We start from the raw sequence: 22,078 nt of genomic DNA, 5'->3' as shown, positions 1-22,078 counted from the left end.
TACTTCCTTCCTCCCTCTTTCCCCAGATCTTGCCAATTCTTTTATTCTTCTAGATTCCTCCGGCTGGAAGTGCCTTGATAAATAAGAAAAACTGGAAGGTAATAAAATTTTTAGATACGTTTGCTGTCTCTAAGCTGTTACAGGATCAGGCTGTAGCTATTTGTTCATAATTTCTGCAACTGGGTGTTCATCAAGTGATTGTAAGAAAGAAAATTGGCTGTTTCTCTTCAAACCCTAATGATTTACATATTTCCTTAAAGTCCTCCACTGTCCTTCTCAAAAAGCACCACCACCCACCCCTCTCTGCAGTGCAGAACAGTGGGGGAAGTTTCTTTCAAGTCCATTACCACCTCTCCAGAGTGACAGGACTATTTTACATTCCCCAACACTTCATCATGACTGGCATCCAGGAGGATTTCCAAGGTGCCTGGTAGTCCTGGATTCCTTGCGTCTGGCTGCCCTGAGCTGGGATGCCCTGAGTGGCCTGGCTTCCCAGATGGTCACAAAATGGAGACATCTTGAATTGCTTTTGAAAATCATGGCTATTACCATACTTACATATCTAAATAGTATTTCTACCCCAAGTGATGCATGACAGAGTAAATACAAGTCTCTGAAAGGTGCAGAACAACTCTGACAATTGTGTTTGTGTTTATGATGTCTCAAAGTGTACATGAGGAGCATCATATGACACATGGAGACAGAGTACCATACAGAGCATCTGCCCATTATGGTCTGCGCAGTTATTTATGCCATGAAGGGAAAAAATATTTCCAATTTCACCTCCAGTGTTTGTACCAAGCAGGAAACAAACTCCCCTCTTTCAGAAGAGGAGCTCACCGGTGTAATTTGGGTCTAAATCCCGCCTAATGCTGAGCATTTCTGCCAAACTTAACGCGATGCTTTGCAGCACTCTTCCAGTCCATTCTCAGCACCCCTCTTTCCCACATACATGGGCCACAAACTCTGTTTCCTCTGAATCTGGATGAACTGGGACATTAGCTTGCTCTGCCCTGGATGGTGCCGTGGAGAGGCATTTCTTTGGGCTGCCTCTCACTTTTGAGACTGACACGGTCCTTCTTTTCTGGGAGACTAGAAGGGTAAACTAATAATGCCACTGTAGTTTTTTCAGTCCCTTCACTCACTCTAACTGACAGAAACCCATGTGAAGCAGTTGTGCATCCGTACACTCCTTCACGGTTTGTCTCTGTCCTGGGAAGCCACTAGATGAGCCAACCGCACTGTCGTTTGGCGTCCTCTTGTTAAACAGGGTCTCCGCGGGCAGGAAGCGCAGGTGTGCCCGGCGGGCCTGGCGCAGGGAGGGTCTCGTTGGGCGCCTGTGGCCCCGCACGGCAGTTGACTCCGGGTGTGAAGTCTCGGCCGGCAGCGCTGGCAATCCTAACCTTGACCCGCAGTTACCTGTCAAGAGCAAGAGAAAATGAGTTCATTTTTGGCACCCTAGGTGCGAGCACACCCGTACGACCCCGCGAGCAAGCTGTCTCCCGAGCGGGGTGGCTGCAGGACGGGAAGGCTGGGGCCGAGCTGTGCCACGTGAAAACATCCTCACAGGGACACAGCGCTGCCCTGACCCGCGCCGCTCAGCCCTTCAGGGGCCCGCTCCCGCGCACCTACGCCCCGTCCCGCCGCCGCGGAGCTTTTGGGACAAAAATGCCCCGAAAGCGGCACTGAGGTTCCCGGCACCGCCCGGCCCATGCCAGGGCCGGGGCCGCGGCCCGGCATCACCCGGCATCACTCGGCACCACTCAGCCACGGCCGCCGCCGCCGCCGCCGTGTGGGGCGGGGCTGGGGGCGGGACGCAGCGGTCACAGCCCGCCTATCACGAAGGCCGGGTGCCGTGACGGACTCTCGGGAAGACCAATGAGCGAGGGGCTGTGCCTCGGAGAAGCAGGCTCTGTCGCGGGTGTCCTGCCAATGGGAGGCACGGGGGTAAGGCCCCGGGCGGGGCGGGGCGTCCCGCCCCCGCCGTGCTGCGCGCGGCTGAGGCTGAGAGGAGGGAGCGGGCGCCGCCGCCGCCTGCTCGGGCTGAGCGGCCGCGGGGCCGGGCGCAGAGGGCAGCCAGCGGGGCGGGCGGGACACGCGAGGACGGGGCTGACGGGCGGGCCGCAGCACCAGCAGTCATGGATCACTACGACCCACAGCAGACCAACGACTACATGCAGCCGGAGGAGGACTGGGACCGGGACCTGCTCCTCGACCCGGCCTGGGAGAAGCAGCAGAGGAAGGTGAGCGCGCCGCTCTGCTCCTCCTCACACGCACGCACCGCGGGGCCGCCGCAACCCGGCCTTGCCACCGCCACTGGCTGCGGCGGGGCCGGTGCGCTCCGGGCCGAGGCTGGCGCTGCGCGGCCGGGCGGATGGGGTGGGCAGGTGATGGCAGGGCGCGGAGGGGAGGGAGGCGCGGCGGCGGGTCCCCCCGCGGCAACAGATGTCCGCCCTGTCAGCGGCAACAGGGCCCGCAGGTGCGCGCGGGTGGAGCGGGGAGCCCGGGGGGCAGCGGGGAGCGGTAGCGGGCATCCCCCCCCGTGCCCCCTCCGCAGCCCCGCCCGCTGCCCGCGCCCCGGCCCCGCCGTCCCGGCCGCGGGACGGTGACTGGCTTCTCGTTTGAATGGTGTGGTTTAGGGCAGGGCTTGCGAGGACTCATGTCCAAAAATGGTAACATTCGGCCCTTTTTTTTTAAGCCGAAAGGGTGGTGGTGGGGAGGGGAGCGCAGGAGCAGCGCCAGCCTCGCCGCTCGCTAGTTAGGTATTCTTTTTTCCCTCCCCCTTCAGACCCAAAAGCATCCTGTATTAGATCACTCGGGAATCCTAATCCCCGGAACATTTCCGTTTTAGTCACTTCATCGAGCAACAATAAGGCAGAATTTGAAGCAAACACTCCCGCTAACATGGCAGGGGCACCTCGGACTGCGATGTCTCCCACTGCTTTCCCAGCCAGGCACTTGTTTGTTCTGGGCTCACGTTTTGGATCGTGCCGTGACCAAGCAGGGAGGATCCTTAAAGCTTCCGTGCTAAAGGGGAGGCTGTTGCTTATTTGTGCTTAGATGATACATTAGTATATATAATGTAGCCCATGGTGTGGGGCTTCCTGTAAGGCGCTGGGAGTGACTGAGAAGGAGGGCACAGCAGTGAGAAGACTCTTCTTCAGCCCATCTCCTTTCCCACCTCCTCTGCTTCCAGATGAAGGGTTTCCAGGTTCTCCTGTTCGCAGCTCCCTGAAATGGTGCTGCTGGGAAGCCTTTGCCCTGGAGTCTGATGAGTTAGTTGAAGGCAGGAGCTATAGAGCTGCTCTCAGCAGTTTACTCACTTGGAGGGACTTCATTAGTGAGAGTAGACAGCAGGAGAATTAAAGCACACAGACCAAGGCATTTAATGGAGAAAGAGGTGATGGTGTGTGAGCTAACGTTTCTACAAAGGAGAAAGAGAGGAACAGTCTTGGTCTGGGGCGTGAGTGCCGGATGGCTTATCAGAAAACTGGGTTCTATTCCTTTGAGAAGGGAAGTTTCCTCCTCTTCAGGAGATCTATTTGGCTGAGATTTGTCTGTCCAGTTGCACGCCTGTATCTGGCCCATACGTCTAGAAACAGCCAGAGGGGCTCAGAGTGAGATGGGCAGTATTGCTCACAGGCTGTCAGGGAAAATTATTGTCATGCTGTGGGGGTGCAGGGTGAGGCAAATATTTTATATGTAGTGGGACACTGACTTGGTTGTCAGAAGGAGCTAAACCTTTGGATTAATAAGTAGTCTCAAGCACCAAGTTGTGGTATGTGCTGTAAAGGGCTCATTTTAATATTCTTCTTTCAATATTTCCTCCTTCCAGGAGACTTTAAGTCCTCTTGGTCCTATCACAAGAGGGGGACAGAGAGCTACTCTAATAACTTGGGTTACTTGTGCAGAGGAGGGGGGAATCTAAGAGGAAGTTTTAAGGAATTAACATATCTACTTCAAAATAATCAAGCCAATTTCTTTGAATGGTCAACCAGCTGATGTGCTGGGTGTCTCTTTCCAGCTTGCTGGACAGGGTGGCTCTACATAGTTTAAGTGTCCTTTGGTGGTGGAGTCACTTGGTTGTTTCTCTTCCTGCTGATGGACAGCTGAATCTGCTACCTTCTGCAGTGGGTGCAAGCTCATAGTTCTATTGTGATGCACCCCTCTGTTGTCTGTAGGTAGGAAGATCGGGCCTGGGAGAGATGGCTCTTCCCAACTGAGCCTCTCAGGCTAACGTCCCTTCAGAGGGATCTATGTGAGCAGGCTCTGCAGGTATTGAGGGACAGTCTTGTTCCCCTTCCTGCAGCTGAATGTGTCCAAAAGCCCTGTTGGGGTCTTGGGCTTGTTTCCTTTGGAGGTGGGGAGATAAGTGTATCCACCAAGCATAAACCTCAGATGTGTGGTATAGTAAAGCTGTCACCCCTTCTTACCTGTGAAATGAAATCGTTGCGATAGTATAAATATTCATTACTGTACACATTAGTTAATAGTCTGCTGAGGTGGACAGGAGAGATTTGTGCCTCCCGGATATTGCTGTAGACTCTCTTCAGGCTTAGTCTTTCCTGGTTGACTCGCATGTTTTAGGTTTTTCTTCACCTAAGGAACACCTAGAGAATTTCTGACAAAGGAAATCTGTCTGATTTAGTACTAAATCTGATTTAAGTACTACTGAATTCTTGCCATTATTATTTATGGCACTAAAGCCAGCCAGAGAGGCTGACTTGAAACTTCCATGCTCAGGCCCCTCTGGGAGGGGAGACAGCATGTCTAAAGCAGTGGCATGGCCAGCGAGTTCACTGAACAAATGTCAGGGCGAGAAGCGTCCGTGTCCTGCTGGCCGTTTCCACCCCATCCCCTTGTTTTGTAGCTCAGTAAGGCCCTGCGGGCTGGCAATAGCTGTGCCTCAGTGCTGTCCTGCGCAGCTTTGTGCAGCTGGGACTAATTGAGGCTTGGGAAGAAACAGTCTGGAGATGTTGCTCAAAGATGAATTGAATCCAGCTCTCCTTCTCCTGTCTGCATGGGCTCAGCAGAGCTCATGGCAGGCATCAGAAGCAGGAAGATCTGCCGGGTTTTTAGTAACAAACTCAACAGACACACTGTAAGGGTAAGAAGCTTGCTGAGTTTTCAGGGGGTGGTTCACAGTTTTCCTACCTGTGCTGAGGCACAGATACACACAGCCTTTGCTGTCTTGCATGGTGCTTGAGATATGATCCCGTGAGCTGATCTGAGGTGGGTAAATAGGTGAGCTGCAGAGTGGAAATTCGTATTTGGAGGATGAAGCTTAGCCTCTTGAACATGATACAGAGAAGAGACACTAGTCTCGTACCTCTTCCCACCTGCCCCTTCCTGGGAAGTTACTTTTTACAGTGCAGGGATAAAGTGACAGTTCCAGGGAGGGAAGTGGCTTTCCACGGGAAGCCTACTTTTCATGTCTGTCAAAATTGATTGTAAGAGGTTTTAAAGGACTTGTCATAGCATAGCTATTCATGAGTAGTAAAAAGATACAGTGTGCAGAACAAATTCAGCTGCTTCTCACTTGATATAAGCCTGTGCACAGCCTTTTGTGTAGGAGCAGGGGGTCTCTTCTTGAGATTAAAATACTTTCCCTTTTGCACTGCTGAATTCATCTCACTAATTTATTCTAATAGCAATTTTTTTCCTCTCCCTTCTCTTCTTTTCTGTCTGGAGTCAGGAGAAAGAATGCTGAAAGCCACTGCAACAGTCCCACCTAGCTTTTGAGATAGTTTGCCATGTAAAAAGCATGTACCTAGGCATTTGGTGGCCAAGAGTTTGTCACTTGTGTCCACAAGGACATTCCTTCCTTCTGATGACAAACGGCCGGCTGCAGTGTTCAAGCTTTTCCTGAGTCACCTGGGGGCTTTTGGTGAAGGAGCCAGATTTGGTGTTGAGGGACTGGTGCCGGGGTCTTGGCACTCAGCACACCTGGCTCATCTTTACGGTGGAGGGGAAGGGAAGGGTGTAAGGGAAAACTTCCTGCCATGGCCTGCTGAGTGTCTCAGGGATGACAAGAATGATGCTGTGGGGAAGCTGGTGCTGCTTTGGGGTGTAGGTGGGTCCTCGGGCTCTTGGCCACTCTAGCTTCATGAGCTGGTTGTTCAAGGTGCACCTCATTTGGGGTTTGTTTTAAAATCTGACCTGAAGCAACTTGTCCCAGCTATTGAGCTGGGGGGGGGGGGGGGGGGGCGGTGCTGGAACTTTAAGTGCTGAATTGCTTTCTGACCTGACAGCCGCCATCTTGGCAGTGTCATTAGGAAGCAGTGTTCATTTGCAGCGTGTAGAAGACAGCCGTATACAAATTAAATGCTGTAAGGAATGATAGTAATGTTTTTCTTTAAATAAAATTGTAATAATTAAAAAATCAAATCACTGAACTAAATGTGCCTTGTCTTTATCCAGTGCTGCTCTGCTTCACCAGATTGGCATTTCTTGTGTGGGATGGTTTAGTGTGAGGTGTCCCTGCCCATGGCAGGGGGGTTGGAACTAGATAATCTTGAGGTCCTTTCCAACCCTAACTATTCTATGATTCTGTGATTCTATTTCTGTGGCAATGTGGCAGTAAATGATATCGCTGGCTGAGAGAATTTACAGTGTTGCTGAAGCAGTGATAATGCAGACTTCAGGAACACCTTTTCTGCCCTAAACAAGTACTTACAAAGTACAGTTATTCATGAACTTACAGAAATTCCCTGTTAGAAATGGCCGTCTCCTGTATCTCCTCTCATCACTCTGTGCCATGCCCTGCATGTGAAGACACACATAAACACAATGACCTAAAAGCCATGGGTCTCATGGCTCTGCTGTGTCTGCATCCAACAGATCTTGCTTCTCTTGTTAGGATTTGAGTTTTGTTGTTAAATGTAGCCCAGGTCCCTTATGGAAACGCCCCACCTCCAAGCCTGCTGGTGGCATGCTCGGATCGGGTGGTATGAGTGTTACTAGCATCTCTGACAACCACAGCTTCCTCTTCTCTTAGATTGAGTGTCCTCTTGTCCAGACAGGGTCCATTTTGAGAAGGGTATCTAGGTTTCCAGAAGGCTGAAGTGAACCCACGCAGAGGTGTGATACCACACCTAATCTGTAGTTGCTAAAGTTTCTTTCAGTACCATCATAAATTCAGCAATGAGGTAAATGAATGTGTGTTGATAAATGTATAGCACCATATTGGGTTCCTTTGCTCCCACTGTGAGTGACACAGTGTAGTACTTGATTGGCCATAGAGAGGGATAGTCCTTGTGTGTCTTATTTTGCACCAACCAGTATCAATACAGAAGCAGAGTGGTGAAACTCAGAAGACTGCTTGCTCAGCTGTTTTTTTACAGTCAGGCAGGCAATATAGATCACCAGATATCTCTTTAGCTTTCAGATCAAGCTTTTGTTGTTTAACATACATAGCTTATTGCCAGATACTTGCTCTTCCAAATGTTAAAACTCAAAACTTTGGAGCTGGGGCTCTGGAAATAACTGGCTTTGTAGATCAGTTATTTATCCTTGAATTTGGGAGCTGCCTCCTACTTTTCTATGATCAGGTTTTGTCAGGAAGTGTGTGCTTGTGGGTTCTTGGCAAGAACATTATCATTCATTGTAGCCTCTTGGTGATGAGTGAGGCATATGCACTTTGCAGTGACATATCCAGCATCCTGTTTAAGGGGGGAAACTAACGAGAAAGCAGGCATGGGTTAAAAAGGAGACTGCACATTCTTTGGGTGGGGGGCTCTGTAACAGATCCCAAGGATCAACTCGAGAGAAGAACATGATGCTTACCTAACCATATTGAGCTGTTGCTTCTCCTAATCCTCTGGGGGAGGATGAAACACCTCAAAGGCATCCAGCTACAAGCCCAGCGATGTAAAGTGTGTCTGTCTGGGGAATTTCTTGCTGACTGCTTCAGGCAACCGGTTTAAATTCTTGTGCATGTGATTTGGTAATGACTTTTTTCTGTGCATAAGTGCGAAGGCTGGAGAGGATAACATTGTTTTCCTCCCTGACTGCTTGCAGTGCTCGGTGCTACAGCTTGGGGTGTCTGGCATGCTACGTAGGGCATCTTTAAGCAGAAGCTGTCTGGAAGCTTCAGTTTTCTTGGCTGTGTGATGAGAACTTGTCCCTTTAGAAGGAAGCACATGCTTTTGTATGAGATGATGTTGTCTGGCTATGAAATTCAAGTGTAACTGGATAGTAGCTGTGAGAATGTAGGCTGGTAAACCTGTTAGTAAAAGTGTTCATAAACTCAGGGAATCACATTGTTAGAAGCTGTGTGTGTTACAGTGAAGACCCTGTGAATAGTGCTTGCTCTTCCCAGCACTGTGATAACCATGAATGGTAGTAGTATGTTTCCAGCTGCTCTTGCTGTAGGCTCTTCTCATGCATGCTGTGTGAGCAGTGCAGATCTCATACATTTTTAACTGGAGGAGGAGCAGGGTTCAGTTGGCCTCCCCAGCCAGGTTGTGACTCTGTGTGCTTTTCTTGTGCTGTCTCAATTAAGCTTTCAAGGTTGGCACAAGCAGCAGTGACAGAAGTGGTGAAAACTTGCACAATGTGCTGGGAGGGACTGAGAGCATTTCCAGGTGCCTGTGGATTATCGCTGTTGTGCCTGACGCTCAGGTTGTTCTCTGGGGTGCATGTAAGCTAGCACATGGCTGTGCCTTTTCTGCAATGAGGTGCAGAAAGCAGTCACTGTAGAAAAGAGGCTGGAGAAGCTGTCTGGGGAAACTTTGTGAAGCTGCTAAAATATGACACGTACAGTGGACTGGTCTCACCTTAATGTGTTGTGTCTGCCCCAAGGGCTTGCTGGATGTGTTGCTGTGATTTTGTACAGTGTAAGCAATAATGTTTGAGGAGGATGGGGGATACATAAGAACCTGAAACTGTTTTCTTGACACTTGTGACTATTGGAAGCATGGTTACCATAAGGAATTTTCTTACTGTGACTTCTACAAATCTTATATAGCTGTGTAAAACCCTGTCATTCCCTCAAAGCCATAGGTGAACTCTGTGTGTAGGGGGAAAAACATGTGGAGCATGCTTGGCAATTTAGGTGGGAGAAACACGACATTAGCAAGAAAGGCAGAGTCACAACTTTGTCATAGAGGCATAAGATTTGCGCTGACCCTGGGACACTGGGGCTGAAGCATGTTACATAGAGCTTGGACCTGTGGGGATGAGTTGGTGTAGAGTGGTGAGATAGACTTGTCAACAACAGGACCTTCTGTCTGGCGCCAGTCGTAGAATCACAGAATTGTTAGGGTTGGAAAGGACCTTTAGATCATCTAGTTTCACCCCTCTCCTCCCCTCCCCGCCCCGTTTTATTGAGCTACCCAGCACTTTACTTTGACCCTGGCACGTGAGACTGATGTACAGGTCTTCAATAGAGTCACCGAGATCCCTGAGACTGAACTGGGGACTTCTTGGCCCAACCCAAAAGACGCCTAAGTGAGCAAAACCAGTAGCATTAATATGATTAACCAGAAAAGCTTGCTTCCTGTTCCCCTCCCACTGTTGCATTCCTTGCTCTCATTCCCCCCCTGCATGAGAGCAGAACTTGGTCATAGGATGTTTGTGGTGTGGCCTGGGGCCAGTTTAACCTCTTGGCTCCCTATTAGGTAGGAAGGCAGAACCGTTTTTTTCCTCATGTAGATTTCCTGTCGTTGTGTCTTTCCCGTTTAGCTGGCAATGTGTGTATCTTATTTGGTAAGGGCTAGGTCAGGCTTTTGCAAGCCAACCCTTGTACCAGTACTGCAGCTGGCTCACCTTAGACTTTTACTTGCAGTTGTCCTTTCTTGTCCTTCCGAGTTCATTGCTGCTCTGGAGCATTACAACATGAACAAGGCTCTGCAGAGACCTCCTTCATGCTCAGTGCGCTGAAACAGCTCCCATTGGCAGGGCTGGGGTATGCATGAATAAGTAGGGGCTTTTGGTGTCTCATCCAGATTGAATCCTTGATTTGTCGTTCCAGTTATGTAGACCAAAAATTCCTGGAAATGTTCTTGTCCCTGTGGTGTGGGAAAAGGCAGCAAAACTGGCCTTTCCATTGTGTTGGAGCCAAGATGGAAGTGCTGGCAGGTGAAAAGGCTGCCTTGGCTATTAACACTCACAACAGCAGACACCACTTATATGATTCTCTGTATATCACCTGTCTGTGATAGATTGGAGTGGTTTCAAGTAGGTCTCTGAATGCCATCAATCCAGGCTTCTGGACGATCTTGCAGAAACACACCATTGGGGATGGCTGATCAGCAGGCTGAAGGGCAGACTTCTTAAGAAGCAATTTTTTCCACTTCTGCTTAGATGGCTTATGTGGTCATGGGGAGGCAGGGGTGACTTGATGCATCAGCTGGTTGCTTCTTTAGCAGTCTGCTTGACTTTGCAGTGACCATGCATTACTGTGGTGTAGGGCCTGCCCTTCAGGATAGGACAGGTGGGCTCTACTCGTACATCTTAATGTGTGCTCCTCATTTGCACAATAACCCTTGTGACATTTTGTGTCTCTGTGCCACACAGGGCAGTGTGGATGAGCAGCCTGCTTGCTCTGCACCTTCTGTGAGCAGGGTGCTGGAGGCTGGAGAGGTTTCGTGCAGAATACTCAGTTCTCCCTTTCATGAGTCTGAGGACAACTCTCCCATCCTACACAGGTGCTGAACCAAGGCCAGCTGGCAGCAGAGGAAGGACTTGTGTTTTCCATAGCCTTTGGATCAGGCAGCCAGGGCACTTGCGATTCCTTGCTGCAGCATATGATGCTAAGCACATGAACTTCACTGCTGCTGTAAATGGAAGTTGTGCTGTTACATCTTTGCTCCAGGAGCTAGCCCATAAAGGCTTCTGAGAGATGAGGGAGAGCGAGAGAACCATGTATGGTCTCTGTATCCCAGCTGAGTGCTCTTTTCTTCATCATGGAAAGTGATGTGTACATCCCAGAACCCCGTTTCCTGGCCGGATTCTGTGGGTCTATAGCAGCTGAGTTTCTCTTGCTACCCAATGTACTTGCCTGTGATCCCCTCAGTTTATTTAAATCTATCCTTCAGAAGATGAGTTAGTTCTGCTCTTAAGTGTATTATCCACAAGAAAATGTTAAAATTTGGTTCCACAGGTGAAGAAAAAAACCAACAAAACAACCCAAAAAGGAGCAAGTTAACTTCTTAACTGCTAAACAATATCAAAGAAAGAACACTTTGTTTAAAGCGTTCAGACTGTGTCTATGCCAGGGCTTATCACAACGGAAAATACTTAATTTCCTAAGGAAAACTTTGATTGCAGCCAAAAGCAGTTCCAGCTTTTTTTACGTATTTATGCTTCCAGGTGAGTTTCTTACATGTCTCTTCTGGTTTGGGAGATGTGGAGATCTCCCACCGATGAGGGAGGGGAGGGCAGTAGCTTGGGCGTGGTGGGAAGACGAGTGTGGGGCTACCTTTGTTCAAGCCTCTGCCTTCCCTGTAGCTGTGCTCCCGGTGCTGCTGTATGGGAGGAGCACATCCAGAGGAAGCGTCTATCTTGGCCACACCTGACTCCACACACAAAGCAAGTCCTTGCGCTTCGTCAGCGCTTGCTCATCGAGCACCTTTTGGCAGTGGCACTTGCAGGCGGCTGTGCTGTGCAGAGGAGGTTGGTAGGGGCGGTACAGCCATGAACAGAGTCTTTCAAAATGGCTAACACGTGGAAACTTGCTGTTTCCCAAGGGTTTTGTTGGGCTGTTGGGGAACTCTGGCCATGGATGAGACTATTTCCAGCTGTGGTGAGCCAAGTGTGAACTCACTCTGGGCAAGGTGCCCAGCTCCATGGTTCTCTCCTGCCAGAAATCCTCACCCTCCAGCCAGCGATACCAAACTCAGTTTCTGCCAGCCGTCATCTGAAGTCCTCTGAAAGGAGAGGGGAACAAGGAGACCAAGCACAGCAAGATACTGCTGAGGAGGGGCTGAGGAGATTCATTAGAGAGCTTGTGCAGGAGGCACAATGGGTGTCACCACCAAGGTGTGGTGGTTGTGGGTGCTGGGGTGCAAGGGGTTGGCTTTCCTTAGCTGGGCAGAGCTACCCAACCCACAAGGGTGTACTGCTGGCAGTGCCGTCAGGGTTGTCATCAGAGAATGATTATTGTTCCCTTCATTGTGGTTTCAACACACTAGGGATTTCTTCTGTAAAATAGGATAGTCTTCTTTTGTGAAAGCTGCTGTGGGGCAGAAGATGCCCTTCAAGGGGGAGGCTGTGCTTCTGGGACCTATTGCCCTCCAGAAAAGGCATGGCCATGAAACATTTCATCTTCCATAGCTGGCAGTGCTTCTTGTTGCTGTCTTAGTGCATTGGGATAAGACTTTTTGCAGGGATCCATTGGTCCACCTGCTTTTCTGCAAAGACTGCTCTGCAGTCAGATGCAGAGGAAGAATAAGACGTGTGAGAATCCGGGACTCTCCCTGCATGTTCCTTGTATGGACTTTCAGCAACTGGAAGGACTAAAGGATTAGAGACTGATACTGTGGTCCTTCCAGTGCTGGCACCAGTGGCACTGAAAAGAAACTTTGAGCTTTCTGGTGAGCACCTATGGCTCCTGATACTGTGGGTGCTCGCATTTGATGGGTTTGGTTGGAGCTAGCAGGTCTCTGTTAAAATGTTTCTAAAACTCTTGTAGTTACATCTCCTTGCATGCTGAAACAAAGTCTCACAGCACCATATTGTGTAGGTACCTTGGCATGCACACACCTGTCTGCAGCTCCTCTTCTGAGTCCAGTCATGCAGAGGTGTTGGAGCTGACGGAGCCCGCGTGTGAACACGGGATCTTCTGTTCCTGCAAGCACACCTCCTCCAACGCTGATGAATTGAGTGTGCCAGCATATCATTTAGTGACACATTACACTGCTGCTTGCAGCCTGTTGCAAACAGTCTGACCCAGACAGCTATTGACAGCCTCCTACAGGGTGGACTGCTGAAAGCTGTTTCTATCCTAGCCCCACAGGAGTATTTCCCACCCCCTCCTATGATGTCTTGTTTCTTTAAAGCTGTTAACTGGCCATAATCCAATCATTACTACTGTAATTAGTGAACCGCTTACAGTAACTGAAACACTTGATGCATAATGTCCTCTGTGTTTGCAGAGCTTGGAACAACTTTTGCTTGTAGCGCTGTGAGAGTTAATTACTGCTGATGGCCTTAGGGGTGGGTATAGGGGATACAGGGCAAGGCTAGCACAGGCCACGCTGTCTCTCATGCTAAGCCCTGGCTGGTGCTACTTGGCCCTCCCACAGCCTGGAGAAGCTCAGAAGCCCATGGAGGTGAGCTCATGTGCCCAGATTATGGTGATCTGCGGCCCCTTTGTCAGAAAGAAGCCTTCTCTTTGCAAGCTGTGGTTGGAAGACACCAGTGTTGGGTGGAACTTGCAAGGCAGCTGATGGTATGAAGGTGTGATGTAGTAGCACTTGACATCTGTTTTAGTACATGTCTCCTCTTGCTGTCAGAGTACCCTCTTGTCACAGTGCACAATGTCTGTGCTGTCCTCCCACCCACCAAATTACTAACTTTGCAGGCAAGGCTGAGAGACTTGAGCTCCAGATTAATTCTGCAGGACTAGGGGTTTCCAAGCAGACGCATCCCTCTGCTGCATTCTTCAGCCACTTCTCCTTTTGGGAGCAAATGAGACTGCTTTCCTGACAGGAGGGCAGTATCAACGTGCTTTTCTCCAGCCATTGTTCTGCTTCCTCCTTTTTACCTCCCGATACGAAGCTTATTGTAACTCAGGCTCTTCCTTCTTGAGGAGGAAGAGAACAGTGGTGAGGAGCAAGTATGAACACTTTTAAAGTGGAGAGATGTTCTCACCCCTCTGAATCTTGTGTGTGCTGTCAGCCTTTGCCACTGCTGTCTGTAAACTTACCTTATTGCCCCAGAAATCTATTGCTGTCACGGATTGGCATGAAAGATTGAAAATGTGCTTGTTGCTGTGTAGGTCAGAGTGGTCAGTAAGGTGAGGAAGTCCTAGAGTTCCAGTGGCCAGAGATGGATGTGTTGGGCTTTGTGGCATGCCAAGTTCTCTGCCTGCTGTCCTGAGCAGAGTCTGCTTATTGTCATGCACTCCGTCCTAGCAGCTGTTTGCATCTTCCTGCAGTCTCTTACCATGCTCACATCCTGCAGGGTAATTGGGGAAAGGGCAGTGTTTCTGGCCTGTGTTTGTGCACCGCCCTGCACCATGGAACTCTGATCTGTGAGCATGGTTCCCAGGTGCTGTAAAGCCACAAGCACTGAAGAGATGGTAGCATAAAATGTTATATCTAAAATCGGTTGTCTTAAGTTGTGCTGATTATAGCACGTAAAAGTTGCTTCCCTTGTAGTAATTTCAGTCCGCTTGAGTCAATGAAATTGTTTTCAACTCCATATTCTGCACTAGTACCACACATTTGACTCGCTGTTGGTTTCAGGTGCTGGCACAGCCGCTATTGGCTCACCCTGCTTGAGTGCTTCCTGGTCTCTTCTCAGGAAGAGACCTAGTAATAGACCAGTTCAGAGTGGTGCTTCTGCATTTCTGGCATCTTTAGCTTCAGGTGTCTACTTTCAGACTTCCTGCCACAAACTTGTGGGTATAGATGACCCTTTCTCCACACCCTTCCAACTCTGTCAGTGTAATGCAGCAGTATTTGGTAGTAAGTTTCTGATGTGGGTGTAAACAAAGGGAATAAATCATCAGCATGCTATTTTTTGTTAAATTTTGCTTTGAGTTTAAAGTCTCCCATGCTCCCCCTTGTTATCTTTTTCTGCTTACAGTTTCCTATCTGAAATTCTCCTTCCTTCTCTTCTCATCTTCCTTTCCTTACCTTCATTAACAGGAACTGGGAAGGGAAATCTGCCTTCCCATCTTACTCTGCCATTATGTTCAGTGATCTTATATGCTTTGAAGGTTGCTGTTTTGCTTAGGTGAATTGCTGGCTTTCATGGTCTGATACATCAACAAAATGACGTGGTGCTGGAAAGTGTGGTGCTTTTGAAACTTTTTGTTAGTAAGTTTTTAATAATTATCTTTAATCTCTTTCATGTAGAGACTGCTTTGGTGGTGTTACTTGCACCAGAACAAAAGCCACCTTTCCAATCTTAGTGGAAGAGAATAGAAATATTAGGTAAATGTGCCTGTTTCTATCTAACTGGGGCTTAATTTACCCTCCTTTTGCTACTTGCTTTGCCTTCCCAAGAGGATATGAGTAGGTAAAATATTTTTACATATGTATACTGTGGGATAGCACACTCCAGAGCTCTTGATGTAGTTTGCATAGCACTTAGCTGCTTTTTGAGTAGTGAACTTAAGTACTTCTGCAGCTATACTAAAGGGATATTGTTTAATTGTAGTCTGTAAAGTGTACTCTAGACAGTTTGCCAGAGGGTGACATAAAGTATATCCAAACTGGCAGTCCCTAATGATTCCAAAGACCTGCCAAAATCTTGGGGTTTGCACCTAATTTATTTAACTTTTGCTTATGCCAAGTGCTGAGTGTTCTCTCTTCATCCATTTACTTGGGGCAAGACTCATTCCAGATGCAGTTTCACAATCTTCAGTCCAGTTTGACTGTGCTTATCTGACACTTGTTCTCAGCTGGATGCACCCATGATCAGCAAAGTGAGTTTTCAACCAGACAGCAGAATTGATCCTGCTGAGCGTAAGGTTAAGAGAAGAAGGAGGTGGCAGGGTGAGAGAAGTTGAAGGCTGAGTGCAGAGTGGGACTGCCCACTCTAACGGCAGCTTGTCAATAAAGTGGTCAACGGCAGCCCTTAAACCAGCCCCTCAGCAGTATGGTTTTTGGAGCCGCAGCAAACGCAGATGGGATCTGGCTCTGGCAGCCAAAAGGAGCTTGAGGTTTGTGCTGTGTTCCAGGCTTCTGAATACCTTTTATTAGGCTGGAAAGCAAAGCAATGCTTTCTCACTTTCTTTAAGTCCTGCCCAAATTCCTTGAATTTTTGCAGCTTGGACCAGGTGATAGTTCTAGTCTGCATGTGAAAAGAATAAACTATCTGCCAACTCTCCATAGGTAGGAATGCAGCTCAAAACCACCTCTAGCCATGCAAGACATTTGAGATTATGGGGGGGGAAGGGATTTGGAGTGGGAGAATGGAAATCTGCCTGCCACAAGTAAGTAATGCTGAAAGCAGCAAGACTATGTTTATGGCTTGATAAAGAGGGCTGCACTAGCAGTAGCTGCCTGAGAAGTAAGTATTCTCAGTGGCTCCTTCCCTCCCTTGCAAGGCACAGCCTCTGTATTGCTTCAACATAACTGCTTGTGGACATGAACTGCGAGCTATATGAAAGAACTGAATCGGTGTTAAAATTAATGTACCGAAACTGTAAGAGGGAGAAGAGATGAACATAGATAATTCCCCACAGTGAGGGAGCAGCAAGAGGATGGGAAAGAGCTGGTGAGAGTCTAAGCTAAAAAAAACCATCTGAGCTGTTTTTGCAGTGGAAATAAATATAGGTGGATCTGTGTTCTGAACATTGCATTGCCTGGTTCCCCAGGCGCTGGCCCTGGACTGGGATTTGGCATCTGTCTCATTTTCAAGTCCAGCGCAGTCTCTCGCCTTCTGGAAGTGAGTGCTTAATAGCTGGTCAAAGAACTGCTGTGCAGCAGCTGCTGAGTTGGGAAGGAAGCTGCTTCTGTTGCCTATGCAGGAACATTAGCCCCCTCCTCTTAGGCCCTGCGGAGATTGCCAGAGCTCAGGGCAGTTCACACGAACCCAGTTACTGAAGCTTTGAGGAAACAAAGCTGCTCAGTAAGTGCAGTCTTTATCCCTCCAAGTCTGAAAGATCAAAACCTGAGGACTTTGCCATGCTGCTTTGCAGAATACCAGACTTCTTCCATGAACAGGTACCAGTAGTCTGATCCCCATCTTTAAAGAGCAGTAAGGCTGCTGTAGGGAGTCTGGGGAGCAAAAGGCTGTGCTGTGGGTTGACCCTCAGGCCTGGGAGCTGGTGCTTCCCTGTTGGGATAATGCAGCAGGACTGGCTCCTGCTACAGTGAGCTGAGCAGGAAACCCCTGTCAGCAGGGGGATGCTCTGCTGCAGTGGTTCCACTGATGGGTATCTGGCTCTTTATTCCCTGACAATGCATAGTGCTCTGGTCTCCTTTTGCTGCCTGGTCACTGTTGATATGGACCGGTGTTGCTCTGCCAACTGTTGCTCAAGTGTACTTCAAAGCCTACAGCATGAACATATCAGGGCTCTGTGCTGAGTCTTCTTGGGTAGAGCTCAGTCTACAGCAGTCCTAAACAGAGAGAAACCACACAGAGCTGGAGACAGGCTCTAAAGTATCAGGGTTGGGTTCTTAAGCATCAGGAAGTCAGGAGGAAAAAAAGTCCTAGAGAGTAGCCTGCTCAGTAATGCAAGAGGCTTAGTTGTTTTGGCAGCTGAGGAGGGAAAAAATAAATTCTAATTCACTTAACAATACCTTACCTGCATGCAGAAATGTGTTGGCTGGCTCATGGCATGGGAGGCTGTCTAACATGGAAATGACTAACTTCCTCTGGCAGTTGCCAGTGCAGTGCATAGGATGTAGGAGGTAGGATGTGTGGAGGTACTAGGCCACTAATAAGTGTAGCTAGGCTTGCTAAGTACCAGGTTGAACTTAACACTGTGGAAAATCCGCTTTTGGAGTCGGATTGCCTGATTTGTGCAGGAAGAAAACGTTTCCCTTACAAGCACGATACTCTGTGGCCATCTGACGGCACAGGAGGAAGGAATAGTTTTGCAAAGGTTAGATTCTACGTGCCTTGATGATAGGATATGTGATCCCATGGGAGGGAAGAGGATCCCATGGGAGGGAAGAGGATCCCATGGGAAAGAGGGGCTGAAATTCCTCTTCCCAAACTGTGGTGGGTACTGGTGCAGGGTTGCGTGGTCATAACTGCACAACACTTGTGGCAGCAGTTGGAGTGGGAGCACAGCGTGTGAATGCCCTGTACTGGATGCTTGTGCAGCAGTTGCAGCGTCTCTGGGTGATAGCCAATACCTACTGTAGTTTGTAACAATCGCGTGATTGCTTGCTGAGGAAAGGGTTGGGACAACTGTGCCCTTGCTCTTCAAGGCCACCCACTGGTTATTCAGTGTGTTGGGAGTGGGATTATTTCTTCCTGGCCCACAGACAAGATTAGCTTGAGCCTCTCACTGTGGGATCTTAATTACCCATACCATTTTCTCTGTGAAGCTGCACGTAGACCGGTGGTGTTGCTGGATGTGGCTGTCGCTGGTGCCCAGCCATATGCTTGGGTCAGAGTAGGGTAGATCACTGAATAAAGCAGACTTCCAGGGGACTGGTTGTGGTGGAAATTGTATTCATCCTTCTTCAACCTTCCGTCGTGTGGTCATGGTTTTCCAGAGGGAAACAGCAGCGAGCACCAAGCTGAAGACGAACGGGCAGTCAGCCTGTGGAGACACTGTTTTGCTGTTCCCATTGCAACTTTGTGCTGACATCCAGCTGCCAGCAGGAAGAGGGTTAAGCACAGATATCACATGGCACAGTTCTGTTTACTTCTCATAATCAGGGCTGGCATCCAAATCCGGAAGAAGATTAGTACTTAACCGGAGACCCTGAAACAATGTGTTTCATGTTGGTACTCCTTTAAAGCTATGCAGTCTGCCATAAGCTCACTTGCAGAGACCTGCTCATCCCTGCAGCCCTCGGGGAGCTGTTGGGAGAACATAATATGCACAGTTTTAGGAGCAAGGACTGGATTCACCTGAACTACATTTATTGTAGGTCTAAGTTTGAAGCCCGGGAAGTTTTGTCAGGAATTAACTTATTCCATAATAACTTGATCCCTACCAAAGTAGGTCCTGGCTGAATGTTGGTTTGAGATTAGTGCATGAAGCTGTTCAGGCTCAATAGTAACCAGTCTAGGAAGTGGGACTCTGCCCCTTGGCATGAGGGTGTGGATGGGTGTCACTCAGCAATTTGGCCAGCACTGAATACAAGCAGTTGCGGTTCTAGAGAACCAAGTATGGTATTCAAAGTAGATTTTGAGGTGTGGTTTTGGACAAGAGGGAAGGTGTAATTTTGCTGCATGTTATATAGCTTACCATTGCTATCAGTGTGGGCATAACTGTAGCAAACTTCCAAGGGTTCAAAAGGCAGGGTATGATGTACTTCCCTTCCACTCGTCCTGCACAAGGCAGCTTCCTCTGTTTTTTCTCTCTCACAAACTCATTTCTGCCCATATATACACATAGACACCATGGGCTTTTTCACTTCAGCACAGTACCAGTTCATTTGTGAAGACCTGCCTTGTCCTCTGTAGAGCTTCAGCACGTGGCAGCAACCTGCACTGCTGCCAATTTCCAGAGCAGTTTCTGAAGGCTCCTATTATCTCTTAGGAATTGCAGAAGTCTGTTTTCCCCCATACTTCCAAAGATCTTTTTTCCATCACTGCATATTTTTCATCTGTCTTACCTGAAAATTCTGATCATCCATAGATAAAGTTTACATGAATTAGTGGAAGAGAGAGGATGGAGAGGTGTACTCTTCTCTCCTCCCCCCTCCCCTTCCTGTGATGAAGCAAAAGCTAATGGAAAAAGAACTTCTCTTGACCCATCCTGGTTGTTATTGGGGCCTATCTGCTTAGGAAGCTCTTGGTCTGAAGGGGAATAGGACAAGCACAACCTTGAAATAAGCTTGTCCTTCTGTCTTGTTACTAATGTCAGAAGGACCCTCCTTTTTTTCTCAGCAAAGTTGACTTTTGTTTACTCTTTCATACTTCAGCAGGAAAGGAGACGAGTTCCTGCTTCCTATTCTGCTGAATGCTATCTGTGACTGCAAGCCTATGGTAGCTCCTTAGCCACACATATTAAATATATTGCAGTTTGACTCTGTCTTGAATTGACCTTTTTATATTGGTCTTGCACTAAACAGGGTTGTTATAAGAAAAATGGAAAGCTACTTGAACTTCCAGAAATTATCCCAGATTCCTTTAGTTAGAAGACTTGTGGTAGATGTCTTACGGTGCTAGCAAGGTATTGGTTTCAGTAGATATAGACAGACCTTGTATAGATATTGCTGGAATGAGGCTTTGGGGACTTCTGAAACAAGTGGCAATATATATTCCCTGTCTGTTTTGTAATTTGCCTTCTGCGCGGTAACCAGCACTGTCATCTGAGTGTACCTTGCCTACTGAAACAAGTGGTAATAAATGTTCCCTGGCTGTTTCTGCCAGGGGTAATTTCACTTTTATGTGGTAACTAACACTGCTATCTGTCATCTGCACACACCTTGCCTCATTTAGATCATTCCTTAGTCAAGAAAATGGATGACAAACATCATGGCAATGAGGACTTGTAGATTGCATGCAAACTGCGTGTCCTGCTGTTTGGGTTATGTTTCTTGTCAGTGAGGGGGCTATGGGGCTGGGCTTTATGTTTGTTTGGGTTTTGGGTTGCTTTGGGGTTTTTTTCCCCTAAGGTACTATGATACAGGAGCTGGAATCTGCTAATTTTATTATTCCTATTGTATCCATAATGCCTATATTGCAGTAGAAATGATTCAGGCATTCCTTAGGTAAAGAGTGAAATACCCTGAGAGCACAGATCTGAAAAAACCCACAGCCCAGGGTATGTCAAAGCATGAACTCAACAGCCGTGCATGCTCCTGTGTAACCACTTGAAACCACTTATCTGTTGTGATAAGTTGAATTGCAAATGTTTTGCTTAGCAACTGTTGCAAAGTGAAATTGTCAGGCAACACCAAATTGGGAATGGTGAGTATGGAAAGCATTGCTTAAGAGATGAGCTGTACTCTGACGTATTATCTGTGACTAAATGATTTGGCATTTTCTTACACAAACATGCAAGAATAGGAGCATTTATGAATATGCATTAACACAAGTTCAATCTATTTCCCTAGCTTCACAAATGCTTTTGCTGGCTTTCTGTGTGTAGCAGTATCTCTAGGCAGCTTCCCTGGATGAGGCAGCAGCAGGGTCAAAGAGGTTGATGTGGTAGCAGCTTCTACAGGTAGTCCTTGAACAACCATGGTAACTCGAGAATGGTGGTTGGCTTAGTCATTCTTCGCCATGAAACCAGCCCCTTGCCCATAAAATGAATCATGTACCTGAGAGGACTGTGCCTGGTATTGTGAGATTTCCCTCCTGTGGAACTGTACCAAGGTTAAGTGTGGTGTAAGCATGGGTGTGAATGAGGTACTCGTGTGTCTGCTCTTAAGTACATAGGCAGAAAGGGCAAAATGATGAGTGATGCTATATGAAGGGGGCTAATTCAGTGGGGTTTGGGCCTAAAGTCTGAAATAAGAAATTGATAATGAACTAAATGACTGCTTTAAGCACTTACGTTAGGCAGTGTCAGCTTCCACACGTCTCCCACCCTTGCTACTGTAACCTTAACAAGGGACTGTTGTAGGATAAACATGTGAGTAGCAGGTGGGTATCAGAATACAAATACTGTCAGGGTAAGAGCACTTTCATTAGGTGTTACTTATTCGTGGGAGAAATGATTAAATGCAAAAGAAACCTACCTTGAACTGGTACATGAGATGTACCTCAGAGTGTGCGGGAGCCTTTCTGTTGGGTTATCTGTAAGAGGGTGCTTGACTCATGTCTTAAGCACTTCTTTTTAGTTAATTATTGAATTCTGTGGAAAAAAAAAATATTAGAAAGTAAGGGTCAGGGTACAGCTTAGTAGTGGCCTGCCCAGGCTACTTGCCCAGTCTTGGAGTGAAGATTTTGGTTTTCCCTGTATTCCACCACTGCAGTGAGAGTTTACAGTGCTTTCATTGCTCTTCCACACCAGGGCTTAGCTGGAACCAGGGCACTGTCTCCTGATTACAAACTTTTTTCCTTCTCTGTCCCAAATACATAGCATGTGTCAGGTGGGAATGTGTTTTGCTAGAATGACAGTGTTGCTCAAGTGGAAACTGTCCAAGACGAGAGCCTCCATGTTTGAACCAGAAGGGCCTGGCAGGAAAGCCTTTTCAGAAAGGTGTTAACTCTTTCTGAAACTGTTTTCCACATTTCTTCAAGTCCTGTCCCTTGCAGTGGGAGAACAAGAGAGGACGTTCCTCACTGTGATGGGTCACAGCAGCTCTGGTATGAGCACTGGTAT

General features: G+C 48.1%; 1 protein-coding gene across 3 annotated transcripts in view; it reads left to right on the top strand.

Annotated features, from left to right (window-relative positions):
- The first annotated feature begins 1,995 nt into the window (after nucleotides 1-1,995).
- The window catches only part of ACTN1 (actinin alpha 1), an 87,437-nt gene continuing 67,354 nt past the window's right edge, over nucleotides 1,996-22,078 (top strand). For all 3 annotated transcript variants that reach the window (XM_065686736.1, XM_065686735.1, XM_065686737.1), the window contains exon 1: nucleotides 1,996-2,243. In XM_065686736.1, the coding sequence (XP_065542808.1) occupies nucleotides 2,139-2,243 (105 nt within the window). In that variant the 5' untranslated portion in view covers nucleotides 1,996-2,138. The remainder of the gene's footprint in view (nucleotides 2,244-22,078) is intronic.

The sequence above is a fragment of the Lathamus discolor genome, chromosome 6 (genome assembly GCF_037157495.1).
Source record: "Lathamus discolor isolate bLatDis1 chromosome 6, bLatDis1.hap1, whole genome shotgun sequence".
Lineage (NCBI taxonomy): Eukaryota > Metazoa > Chordata > Aves > Psittaciformes > Psittacidae > Lathamus > Lathamus discolor.
Note: the sequence above shows the minus strand (reverse complement) of the source record. Positions and strands in the feature narration are given on the sequence as shown.